At 39.4% G+C, this 13,677-nt stretch overlaps 1 protein-coding gene across 2 annotated transcripts in view; it reads right to left on the minus strand.

The window, feature by feature from the left end:
* Positions 1-3,891: 3,891 nt before the first annotated feature.
* Positions 3,892-13,677, minus strand: part of MOSPD2 (motile sperm domain containing 2) — a 70,805-nt gene continuing 61,019 nt past the window's right edge. For both annotated transcript variants that reach the window (XM_032795933.2, XM_032795934.2), the window contains exons 13-15: positions 8,962-9,091; positions 6,097-6,199; positions 3,892-5,485 (exon numbers count right to left, since the gene is read on the minus strand). In XM_032795933.2, coding sequence (XP_032651824.1) covers positions 5,339-5,485; positions 6,097-6,199; positions 8,962-9,091 — 380 coding nt within the window. In that variant the 3' untranslated portion in view covers positions 3,892-5,338. The remainder of the gene's footprint in view (positions 5,486-6,096; positions 6,200-8,961; positions 9,092-13,677) is intronic.

The following is a 13,677-nucleotide window of genomic DNA, read 5'->3' on the forward strand; positions in this document are numbered from 1 at the left end:
GGCATTCAGATGGGCTCCCCATCCTAACAGGAATACATTGGTTGTAAAGTCTCTGGACATACTTTTCCGTTGCGTGACACATCACACAGCCACTGATTTGCATCTGTTTAGGGAGGTTTTTTATTTATTTATTTTTTTACTTGCAGGGGAACCATTACAGCCTGTCCAGGATATCCCTGACTGGGGAGTAGGTTGATCAGAGCCAACACTGGAAGCATAAAAAAATGCAGCCTTATGTAATCCATCACACAGATGCAAGCTGCCATGTCCTAAAGTGCCCAAACAAAGGTAGGGTCTGGCTGTCAATGAGTTCAAATATGCTCCTACAAACTGCATCCTTTGTACAGGTGTCAATGTGGATTTTTTTACATTCAGCTGCAGGCCCAACTCCTGGAACAGAGCAAGGGCCATGTGGATGGATAACAGTACTTTTGTGGGAGAGACCTTTGAGCAGCCAGTTGTTGAGGTACAGAAAGACCAGGATCACTTCCTGCCAAAGGTAAGCTGCCATTACTGCCAATACCTTTGAGAACACCCTTGGGGATGATGCCAGGCCAAAGGGAAGCACCCGGTATTGGAAATGATCCTGGCCTATGGTGAAGCGTGGGTATTTCCTGTGTGATGTGTGTATCGATATATGAAAATAGGCATCTTGTAGGTAGAGAGCCGAAATCTAATCTCCTTCCTCCAGTAAAGGACTTACTGTTGCCATAGTCATCATCCTAGACTTTTGAGGCTTCACATTCTTGTTTAAGCATCTTAGATCTAAGATAGGACAGAGGACGGAAGACTCTGACACCAGGAAACAGTTTGAGTAAAACCTCTTGCACCCATGTGAGGGGAAAGGACTGTTTCTATTGCTCCTAGCTGGAGGAGAGAGTCCAACTGCTGTCTTAACATAAATTTTTGAAAAGGGTCCCTGAACAGTGACAGGGAATGGAGGTGAAAGGGAGGAAGCAATGTAAAATGGATGGTATAGCCTGATGTTATGACCTCCATGACCCCCTTGTCCCCAAGCTTGACTGGTCCCCAAAGGGAGAGCTAGGTCAATGGATGCAACTATAACTCCAGAGGTATGAGAGGATTAACTCTTGACTAACCTATCAAAACTGATGCTTGGATAAGGCCTAGGTGGCCAAGGAGGGTAGTTGAGCAGCTCTTTTTCTCTGGAATCTGTCTCTCTTTCTGCAGGGTTCAGAGGATCTATGGAATCCAGAAGACTGAGCAGAACGTGACCTCTGAGCAGTCTGTGGCTTATTAAAACTCTTCTTATTTGTAGGTGTATATATACTCAGGAAGTGTAAGGTAGCTCTCGAGTCCTTCAGTATGTGCAGGGACACTTCATGGTTCCTAAAAGAGTTTATGACTGTCGAAGGGGAGGTCCCCCACAGCGTTGTACCTCTTTTAGAAACTCTGAGAGCTGGAGTCATGATGCCCCATGCCTATCACTGGGGAGATGGATCTGGCCGCAGTGTCCGCAGCACCTAAGGATGCTTGAAGAGCAGTTCTGGCTATTAATTGGTTCTCAGAGACCACAGACTGGAACTGCTCCCCATGTCCTTGTGGCAATTGTTCAGTAAAGGTCACAGGCCTGTTATAATTGGTGAGGTTGTATTTAGCCATGATCGCCTGCTAATTTGCAATTAAAAATTGCAGGGTTACTGATGAATAGGACTTTCGCCCATAGGAGATCCAGCCTTTTCTAGTCCTTATGGTAAGGGATAAACCTAGAAAAATGCTGGGTCTTTATCAATGGCTGAGCCCAACTCAGTAGTCCTCTATGACCGTTCTTCTTACTGAGAAAGCATACTGGAGCCCTATTGAAGGGATGTCTCTTTTCTTCAGAGCTCTGGGGCTTCACAGCCTAGCTTGTATCAGCAGAGGAGTCCTTGGTCTCAATGGTACCCTCAGAGACCATAGACTTGATTAGGGACCTGATCTTTTTTGGAGCTGGTTCACCGGAGTGAGTCCACACTCCTCTTTTTGAGAGTCTTCCCAGAAGCCTCCAAAATTTTCCCTTCCTTACAGGAAGCATGCCCCAAGGTAGAGGGGGCACTGGATCTGTCTGGGGCCAGATGTACGGTGTTTGTAGGGGAGAGGGTCGCCTGACCTGGTTCTGGTCACAGGGAGCTTTTCATCACGAACAGTATTTAATTGATCTCCCTGTTCTTCCTTCCCCTAGAATTGAGGGCCAAGCAGAAGTTTCACTTCTGGGAGACGTGGGACTCCTCCAAGCAACTGACATGCTTAGAGCGGCTGTTGATTACAGGAATGGCCTCTTGGCAGGAGAGGCAGCGTTTGAAGCCTGGCAAGCCAGGCATGCTCTGCCATGAAAACGAGTCTCCCAGAGGGAAAAGGAAGAGGAGAACAAACTAACCCCTCAACATGTATAAAAACTAATTAACTATAACTACACAAACTACCACCAACTACTAGACTAAGTATCTTAACACTAAGGAAATATTAGAAAGGCTGAGGCATGCTCAAGGCAGACACGCTAAGTCTCCGTCTCAGGTCGAGGCAGTTGAGATGGAACTGAGGGCAGATCACCCATGCACCCCTATATAGCCTCGGTGTCTGGCATGAGGAGGCACAGGGAACATGCGCAGGCCAAATGGACACTTCTAGCTGAAAGTTTCCAATCAAGGCTCAAGAGGCACATGTGTGCCTGAAGTGGATCACTCATAGGAACACTACTCAAAGAGTAACTGTATGTTGCGTGATCGTTGAAATGTAGGACACAAAAGGACCTTCAGAGGTCCTCAAGTCCAGCACCTTGCACTGAGGAAGTACCAAATAAACCTAGCCCCAAAAGTGAAATTAATGTGGTTCATTATGCTCTTTGGATTACATTTATATCTTCATGCGCTATATGGTACTGAAATTCTGGTTAGGTTTAACAAGACTGTGTGTGTGGTGTGTGTACATTACAAACACACACACACACGGTAAACCTGGTACCTAGATGCCATTGCTAGGTTGGTGTCTTACTGTGCTAGGAACTGTACCCTAAAAGGACAAAATCCTACCGCAAAACCCACAGATTTTTAACTCTACAATCAATTTTGTAAGACTCTAAACAGTAAATGCCACATTTTTTCCTTATCTTTCACAAGTGCATTTATTCCTCTAAAACATATTAAAATAGAAAACATGTTCATCTGATCAATTATACAAAGTAAATACTAACATTGTATTAAAAATACTGAAAATATATGAAAGCACCAGAGCATTAGAATATTTATATTGGCAAAGATTCTAAGAATATATTTCTTGCAATTTTACAAAAAGTGCTACTATATTCAGTCAAAATTAGTGATAAGCATTTTATAAACAGAGTTAGTAAAACTTTTCTCTAATTTACAAATTATTGTATGTTGCCAGAACTCTAGATTATTTGTCCAGAGGATGTTCCATTAAATGCTTTGTTAACAGTGAAATATTTGGAATCTGAAGTACAGGAAAATAATTTAAACAATATGGCTAATGGTAACTTATGTTTGAATGTATTAAATATTATAGAAAATACAAGAACAGCAGAAAGCAAGCTGAACAAAATCCAGAATAATGAAAAAATAAAGAGAACACTGTGATAAAGTAATGTGAAGTATGAGTTAATTCAGTATAGCTCACCAAGAACAAAGGTATTTCTGCAAAAGCTTTCAATTTATATAGTAAATTTTTAGTAATCTTATTGGATTGATATTCTGCTTAATCAGAATTAGTCTATTAGTTTACTACCTAATTTTGTAGAATAAAATACTGATCAAATTTTTTTAAAACAATTTTCTTTTACTTTATGTCAATGATGCCACACCTATAATCATTAAAGAGACACTGACACCCAGTTTGTCCTGTTCTTCCCACCCTTAAATTTTTTTTTTTGGGTGGTGGGGGGGAACAGTACATTCAAAATGTAACATGAACTCTGCAGTGATCTTTTCTAATTGATTAAAAAAAATCAAAGCCATCGGCCCAGCACTAATAAAGAGACTTATCCGGACAAGCCAATTTGTGGTGAAAACAAGAACCAGATTTCAGTTTTAAGTTTCAAGCATTTATTATAAATGGTCAGTCAAAAAAAAAGGGGGGGGGGGGCAGAAGACCCTTAAAAATCTATGAAAGATACCATGTCTCCTTTTAGGCTTTTAATTTTTAGATCATTTCAATATAAATATTTACAGAAATGAGTACAAAGAATCTTTGCTAGAATAAATTCTCACTCGTTTTATATACCATTCCTAAAATGCTTTCAAAGAAGCAGCAGATACTATATTTTTCATAGTCTATCTAATATACTCAATCTTTTCCTGATCTGGCTTGTTTCCTCCAAATATTCATGCATGATTGAATGATTGCACATCTCTCAGAAATGTTTCTTACATTGATTTTTAGCTTTTATATGAATCATGCAGTTGACTATTGCTGACCTACTTAACAGCATGTTGCTTTGAAGTTCGTATAAAGAGTTCCTTCCACAACAATGTGAAATTAGTAAACATTAAAGTAGGAAAATTTAATAAAACAAAATATCTATAATTAATTAAGACAGCATCTCAACAGAAGTATTTTTATCAAATTTCTTCAGAATTATGGCAGGCATTTTTTCTGGGGAATACGGCTACAAGCTGATGTACTGTGTATACTATTTGGCATGAAATATTTATACAATAGTTTTACATTCAGAAAAAAACAAAAATAAAGACTTAACCATGATAAGAATGCTGTTCCTTAATTTCACCATTTAACTACTGTGTACTATAGGGCCATGTCTCCCTATTTTCATATACACTATGTACATACACACATCATGTAAGAAAAATCTAACCTGTACTATATAACAATTCTGTAAAAAAAAAAAAAAAAAAAGTTATTTTTTTAAATAAATTTAAGCAGCCTGCTTGCACCTTTTAGTATATCCTTTATGCATGAGAATGTGAGAATGAATGAAACTAAAAAGGTGACATTCAAAGTACTTCAACCAAAAAGAGACAAATAATATATTCTATAAAGTTTTACAGTTATGGTATATTGTTACATTTACTCATCTTTTCTGTTTGGTAATATTCAATAACTTGTCCAGTGAACATAGCTCCTAGCTCTTTTAATATCCTCTTTTGTCTGTACTGTAAGCTTCAAGACAGTTTCAGTAAATTTCTGAACTCTTGTTGTCTTTCGTTTCTTCTTTTAACAGCAAATAGTATGACTCAACGTTGTACTTTACAGCACAGACCTCTCTCGTTTTTGGTAGTTTCAGGGTTTAATGGAGCAGCATTGGATTCTCTCTCCTTTCAAACCGATTAACACAGCCAGCAAGGGTAATGCAAAGCATTGCTGTTTAGCATCTCTGAGTGTACAACACGTAGAAGCAAAAGGGAGCAATAGCAATTAAGAACAATGCTAATACAACTATTAGCTGCTGGAACCAGACACAGCGATCAATCTGCTCTTGAAGTCTTCTATTAACCTGTAATAATTGAGTTAGCTGAAAAGAAAAACAGGTTATATGATATTAAACAGCTTTTTGCTGAATGAACTCTCCTATCTCTAGTGATTTTAGCTGTACGTAATTCTGAGAAGCAGTTACAATACTACATTAGCCAACAGTATATTTTATAAGATACACACAAAACATCTTCAAGAATTCCTCTATCACAATGTGCTCCCATAATTCAGATCACATCTGTAGAAGACATTATTTCAGAGATAAGCAATTCTATCTTAACCTATAGCTAGCTAGCTAGATCTATGTATGTATGTATGTATATAAAAAACAACACTTTTCTACTAATTGACAGATAGGGACACTTAACAATTCTACTCCTCGAGGTATGTAATACATATAAAAGGAATGAGAGTAGTGTGTTGGAAGTGGAAAATTTAGCAGAGTTCATTATATCAAGAATAATTAAAATAATGATGTCACTGTATTTAGTTTACAGTTACTCTGAAGCATTCAATTTCTCCACTGAAAATATTTTCAGTTTTGAACTTGTTTTGTACTATTTCATTAAATCTTCTACTGCTATTTATAGTGGCAAGCTATTAATCTATAATTCTGTTCAATGACCATTTTGTATGAAAGAATACTTTTACCTGCAAGTGTAAATCTTCATTGTTTTTTGTAGGAATATTAAATGAATTCTCTTTTAATGTTAGAGTAGAAGGCTTGCTACTTTCTACAACATGACATCTTAACCTGTGAAAATTTAAATGCAGTTCATCAATATTACTATAAAGTCTGTTGCTTTAGCTAAAACAAAAAAAACATTTAAAGGACAAAAAACCTAAAACACACTATTTGTAATATATTACAGTTCAATTATTTTATCACTGAATAGTTCAGTACAACATTCTTATCAAAGAGATGATTCTGACTCCAATGAAGTAGACAGGAGATAGATCATGCCCAAAATACCATGGTTACATTGTGACAGCTTTTGAAGTATGAAGGCAGAACAGGAACAGAATAATCCCTTACAACAGTGGTTCTCAACCTATTTACCATTGTCGGGTTGGCCACATTTGCAGCTCTTTGTACGTTATTTGGGCTGCAGCCACACAATATATATACTACAGGTATGGTTCTCAGGTTTTCACATGGACCACAGCTGTATGCTGGGACTGCAAGTGGCCCACAGGCCGCAGGTTGAGAACCACTGCTTCAGAATATATCACTTACCTTTATGCTTTTAATCTTACATAGTTACATAAACTATGTAGCTGATTATAACCCAAGATTCAATACCAAAGAAATGTTATTTCATTTATGTTAAGTATAAAATATTCAGAGAAAGCAGAAACAGAATTTCAAAGCATGCCTAAATATACTTAGTTATCAGCTTCAAGACATGGTTTACAATAACAAGGTAAAAAAAAACAAACGTTACTTGAGAAAAAATCACCAGTGCATGCATGTGATGTCACACATGATACTGAAAATTGAATAATTTTATAAAAGCACAGCAGGAACCAATTTGGAAACATTTAAGCCCATTAGAAGAGATGGATGCATTTATTTGCTGGCGGGGGTGGGGAAAAATCGAGCTTATCATGAGACTTTCAGTCTTCTTATGTGAGAAGAATGTAAATATTAAAACTTTACAGAGAAGAATAAAGCAGAATAAAAAGGACAGAATGCTTTGGAATAACTTGTTTTTGAAAAAACAAAATGCTAACTGGCTTCCTCTGGGAGAGGTCTTAGCAAGATGGAGCTATTCGTCTGCTTCTATAAATATTCAAACAACAATGCATGATTTTAGTTGGGCAATAATGACATGCTCTACCGCACTTGATATAGGTTTCCTTGAAAACGAAAAGGTCAGCACTGTATAAATCTACATGCCACATTCCTGGATCAAGCACATTTCAAAACATCTTGCTTCCTGGTGCATTCATTTGTATTGGTTTACTAGTCAAGTATCCCTTGCAGGCTGTTGTGGAAGCTTTAATATAGTCAAGCAATTTCTCACTATTGCTCAATAGTCTACCCAAACAAAATACCAGCGTCTAAGCAAGAAGGCATTTACTTACATTTTACAAACTCAGTGTGCAAATGCACACAGTTTACATTTCCAATATGCGTAAACAAAAATGATCTAAAAATTGTGTCATGTTTTCCTGTATAAAACTTTATTCTCTTCTGTGGGGATTTTGGAAGAATCTACCCTTACATGATTTGTATTTTGAAAAAAAGCAGCTAAAATGTGAGAAATAATCCCACAATTCCTTGAAAAGTGACACTGCTTTTACACTTTCCAGAAAGAATAAGTTTATTGAATGACAGAGCAACAGAAAATTTACCTAATGGTTGCATTTATGAACTGCTTAATTATCATAAAATATTCTCCTTATGTGTATCTATGTATCATTTTGAATTACATGGCTAGCTTCAACATTCACATCTCAAACATATATGAGCTGGAAAAACAGATTTAATTAAACCACAAAGAAGCAATTTAGTAAAACATGAATTTCAGTAAAGGGGAGGGGGAGGGAACGTATGATGAAGAGAGCTCTTAGGTTGTAATGCCCTAAGAAACTTGTCAATTTTATTAAAGCCAAGTGCTTTCATCCTCCAGACTTTACATTAATTGCTGTTAACTTTTTCAAACATTCACACTGTAGGATGAAATTTTCCAGATCTGTTTACTACTAGAGAATGAACATTATGAGATATGCTTTTTGTTATCCTGGTGAAAACTGGATTTGGATTTAGCTAAATTCTGGAAGTTCTAAGTGGAAGTATACGTTATGTTACGCATAACATTTCCCAAAAATGTACAGAACAACAGTTGTTAGTAAGGGTAATTAAGGTGTGCATGAAATAAAGTGGAGTTCTGGAGAAGCTCTGCATCATGGATTAAGGTATACGCTCAGTAAAGCAGATCTGGTGGCTCTGCAGGAGACATTTCTACCAGTACACGTCTGATGGGGGAAAAGAGCATTCTAGCATTGGCTAGAAAATATTTCTATATTATCTAATTTTTCTTTCTTTCTAACTATTTGCTTTTTAGAAAACACCTATGAAATTATACCACCTAGCCCCCCCTCAAAAAAAAAAAAAAAAGAAAAAAGACTATCAAGAGAATGCTGAACGGCAGTTCTAATCTAAAAAGTGATTTTATAAAAATAGCACTTTCTTACTCAGCATATCTACTCTGTCTATGCAGTAACATCTGTTCACTTTTGTTACAAAAATAATTTTTCCTACTGCTACTTACTCATGTTAACACTTAACATTGTGAGAGTTCGGTTCTATTACAGCTTATGCATCAATAACAAACTAAGTGCCAATCAATTTTACCTGTAAAACCCACTGCAGGCAATGGGGATGAACAGGGGTCACCAAGAACACAATTCAACTTGTAGAATCTTTAATGTTGGTGATGATGCACAAATATGAGAAATTAGAATACAAAACCCACATAAGAAAAGCCTTTAAGCCAACTATATGCATACCTATGTTCCATCACTTTGTTTCTAGGGACTTCTTTCCAAAACTGAGCTAATTCTGGTACACCTGCCCCAGAAGCCTGGTCCATTTCTGCTGCCATTATCAGGAAACGGTCCTGCAGGGAAGCGGCAAAACCTACCCTCAACCAAAAATTCAAAACAATAAATTAGCGGAGGTTGTACATTTACACTAAAACACCACATTTACCTCTCTAGGAAGGAAATTAAAAAGTAATTTTAGTTACTAAGGAAAAAGTGAACTATGCGGTTTAAGTAAATTTAACAGAACAGCACAAATACTAGAAAAAGGAGGTTACTCACCTGTAACTGGAAGTTCTTCGAGATGTGTGGTTCCTGTGTTTATGTCACACACGAGTATGAATGCTCGCTATGCACCTGAGTCCAGAAGTGTTTCTTACAATGTCCGTTGACTTGCACATGCATAGGAAGTCTCCTAGTGGCTCCCAAGACGAGGATATAAGATGGAGCGCGAGTTGATGCCATTTCAGTTCCCCTCTTACCATTACAAAATCCAGTTCAAAGCAGAGGGGTGGAGGGCGGGTAGTGGACTACAGAGAGGGACCACACAACTCGAAGAACCTCCAGTTACAGGTAAGTAACTTTCTCTTCTTTGAGCGACAGTCCTTATGTGTATTCCACATGTGGGTGTCTTGCTAGCAATGATCAACATGGAGGTAGGTGTGAGGATACTAATGGCTCTGCAATCTATAGTACAGCATTGCCCACGGCCGTGTCTGTCGTTGCCACTTGTGTTATGGCATAGTGTGCCATGAAAGTGTGGACAGATCACCACATCACAGCTCAAGAGATGTCTTGCCAGGACACATTCGCCAGTGAGGCTGAGAAGGCGACTTGTGCCCATGTAGAATGGGCCATGATCCTGCCTGGCGAAGATAGCTGAAGTGTTTGTAGCATTTGAGGATGCGCTCCAAGACCCATTTGGAGACAGGCTGGGATGACAGGGCTTGTCCATTTGACCTTTTGGCAATGGCCACCAATAGTTTAAGTGATTTTTGAAATGGTCCAGCCCTGTGGAGGAAGGACACCAGGGTGCATCAGACATCAAGGGAGTGCAGGCCCTGTCAGTGGGGAGGGGTGTGGCTTTGGGTAGAATACTGGCAAGTGGAAGGACTGATTGAGATGGAACTCAGATATCACTTTTAGAAAGAATTGAGGTGCAGCTATAAGGACATCTTGTCCTTGTGGAATACCGTGTGTGCGTGTGGGGAGGGGTGTCAGGTATCATGGCTGCAAGCTCACTGACTTCTCTGGTCAAGGTTATGGCTACCAAGAATGCCACTTTCATTGAGAAGTGGGAGAAAAAGAGTATGTGGCCATTGGTTCAAAGGGTGGTCTTGTGAGGACAAAGAGAATGAGATTAAGGTCACATGAGGGTGTGAGCTTCAGCACAAGTGGAAAAGTTCTGAATAATCCTTTCATGAAGTGGACAGTGATACAGTGAACAAACACAGAGGGATGGATGGTGTTGTGCATGCCGGTGAGTGTTCCAGTTGTTTGGGTGTCCAGGTGACTGTCGGTACCATTGGATCCCATTGGTGCCTGGCCTTGCCTTGCATATGGGGTATCTTGGATGCTGGTCCAGCCGGATCTACATGTGACATCATCCCCAACTCGGCCTGAGGAGGAAACACTGAACTTGGGTGCAGTCCTTTGCAGAGACTTGACTCTTATGCCTGTCAGAGCTTTTCACTCTCGTATTAGGACTTGTCCTTAGCCTATGGAGATCCAAGGCAGGCACTGTGCCTGGAGTGGGCACTCACTGCCGATGGTGGCCGCTGTACTGGGTGTGTGTGGTGGGGCCTCCTGGGCTGGGATCTGAGCGAGCCTGGGGCCACATGGCCTCCTCCGTAAGATATTTGCGGAGGCGGAGCTTGTGGGCTTCCCTGGTCCTCGGCAGGAAGGACTTACAAAGGGCACAGCATGCCACGGTGTGTGCCTCATCCAGACAGTAGAGACTCACCCAGTAGGAGACAACTTTTGAAGCCTGGGATCACGGGGATAGTCCCCGAGGCAGGGTTTAGGGGGATGCGGTTCCCAAACGGAAGAGACCTACTATATTAACTACACTACATAAGAACGGCCATACTGGGTCAGACCAAAGGTCCATCTAGCCCAGTATCCAGCCTTCAGACAGTGGCCAATGCCAGGTGCCCCAGAGAGAATGAACAGAACAGGTATAATCAAGTGATCCAACCCCTGTTGCCCATTTCCAGCTTCTGGCAAACAGGCTAGGGACTCCATCTCAGCACATCCTGGCTAATAGCCATTGATGGACCTATCCTCCATGAATTTAACAGGGTTCAAAAAAGAACTAGATATAGTCTTGGCCTTCACAACATCCTCTGCCAAAGAGTTCCATAGGCTGACTGAATATTGTATGAAAAAATACTTCCTTTTGTTTGTTTTAAACCTGCTGCCTATTAATTTCATTTGGTGAGCCCTAGTTCTTGTGTTGAGACGGAATAAATAACACTTTCTTATTTACTTTCTCCACACCTCTCTATTATTTTATAAACCTCAATCATATCCCTCCTTAGCTGTCTCTTTTCCAAGCTGAAAATTCCCAGTCTTATTAATGTCTCCTCATATGAAAGCCGTTTCACACCCCTAATAATTTTTTTTGCCCTTTTCTGAACCTTTTCCAATTCTAATATATCTTTTGAGATGAGGCAACTACATCTGCACACAGTATTCAAGATGTGGGCATACCATGGATTTATATAGAGGCAATATGATCTTTTCTGTCTTATTAACTATCCCTTTCTTAAGGATTCCCAACACTCTGTTTGCTTTTTTGACTCACACTGTAAATTGAGTGGACGTTTTCAGAGAACTATTCACAACGACTCCAAGATCTCTTTCTTGAGTGGTAACAGCTAATTCAGACCCCATCATTTTATAGCTATTGTTGGTATGTTTTCCAATGTGCATTACTTTGCATTTATCAAAATTACATATGGAGATATATCTATCTCATCGAACTGGAAGGGACCTTGAAAGGTCATTGAGTCCAGTCCCCCTGCCTTCAGTAGCAGGACCAAGTACTGTCCAACAGATTTTTTTTTCCCTCCTCCAGATCCCTAAATGGCCCTCTCAATGATTAAACTCATAACCCTGGGTTGAGCAGGCCAATGCTCAAACTGCTGAGCTCTCTCTCCCCCCTGAATATCGAATTTCATCTGCCATTTTGTTGACTGGTCACCCAGTTTTGTGAGACCCTTTTGTAGCTCTTCGCAGTCTCCTTGGGATGTAACTATTTTGAGTATTTTTGTATCATCTGCAAACGTTGCCACCTCAGTTTACTCCTATTTCCAGATCATTATCTTGAACAGTACAGACCTCTGGGGGGACACCACTATTTACCTCTCTCCATTCTGAAAACTGACCATTTATTCCTAGCCTTTGTTTCCTATCTTTTAACCAGTTATCAATCCATGAGAGGACCTTCCCTCTTATCCCATGACAGTTTATTTTGCATAAGAGCCTTTGGTGAGGCACCTTGTCCAAAGCTTTCTGAAAATCTAAGTACACTATATCCTCTGGGCCCCTCTTGTCTACATGTTTGTTGACCCCCTCAAAGAATTCTAGTAGATTGGTGAGGCATGATTTCCCTTCACAAAAAACATGCTGACTCTTCCCCACAAATCACGTTCATCTATATGTCTGACAATTTTGTTCTTTACTACAGTTTCAACCAGTTTGTCCAGTACTGACATCAGGCTTACCAGCTTGTAATTGCTGGGATCACCTCTGGAGCCCTTTTTAAAAATTGGTCTCACATTAGCTATCCTCCAGTCATTTGATACAGAAGCTGATTTAAACTGTATGTTACAAACTACAGTTAGTAATTGTGCAATGTCATATTTGAGTTCCTTCAGAACTCTTGGGTGAATACCATCTGGTCCTGGTGACTTACTACTGTTTAGTTTATCAATTTGTTTCAAAATCACCTCTAATGACACCTCAATCTGAGACAGTTCCTCAGATTTGTCACCTAAAAAGAATGTCTCAGGTTTGGGAATCTCCCTCACATCCTTAGCCGTGAAGACCAATGCAAATAATTCATTTAGTTTCTTCATAATGGCCTTATCATCCTTGAGTGCTCCTTTAGTATCTTGATTGTCCAGTGGCTCCACTGGCTGTTTAGCAGACTTCCTACTTCTGATGTACCCCAAAAAAATTTGCTATCACTTTTTGAGTCTTTGGCTAGATGTTCTTCAAATTCTTTTTTGGTCTTCCTAATTATATTTTTACATTTCATTTGTCAGAGTCTACGCTCCTTTCTATTTTTCTCAATAGAATTTAACTTTCACTTTTTAAAGGGTGCCTTTTTGCCTCTCACTGCTTCTTTTACTTTGTTGTTTAGCCATGGTGGCACTCTGTTAGTTCTCTTACTATGTTTTTTAATTTGGGGGCACATATTTAAGTTGAGCCTCTATTATGGTTTCTTAAAAAAGTTTCCATGCGGCTTGCAGGGATTTCACTTTTGGCGCTGTACCTTTCAATTTCTGTTTTACTAACTTGCTCATTTTTGTGTAGTCCTCCTTTCTGAAATTAAATGCTAGTGTTGGGCTGCTGTGGTGTTTTCCCCACCACAGGGATGTTAAATTTAATTATATTATGGTCACTATTACCAAGCATCCAGCTATATTCACCTCTTGGACCAGATCCTATGCTCCA

Source organism: Chelonoidis abingdonii, chromosome 1 (genome assembly GCF_003597395.2).
Source record: "Chelonoidis abingdonii isolate Lonesome George chromosome 1, CheloAbing_2.0, whole genome shotgun sequence".
In the NCBI taxonomy this organism is placed as follows: domain Eukaryota; kingdom Metazoa; phylum Chordata; order Testudines; family Testudinidae; genus Chelonoidis; species Chelonoidis abingdonii.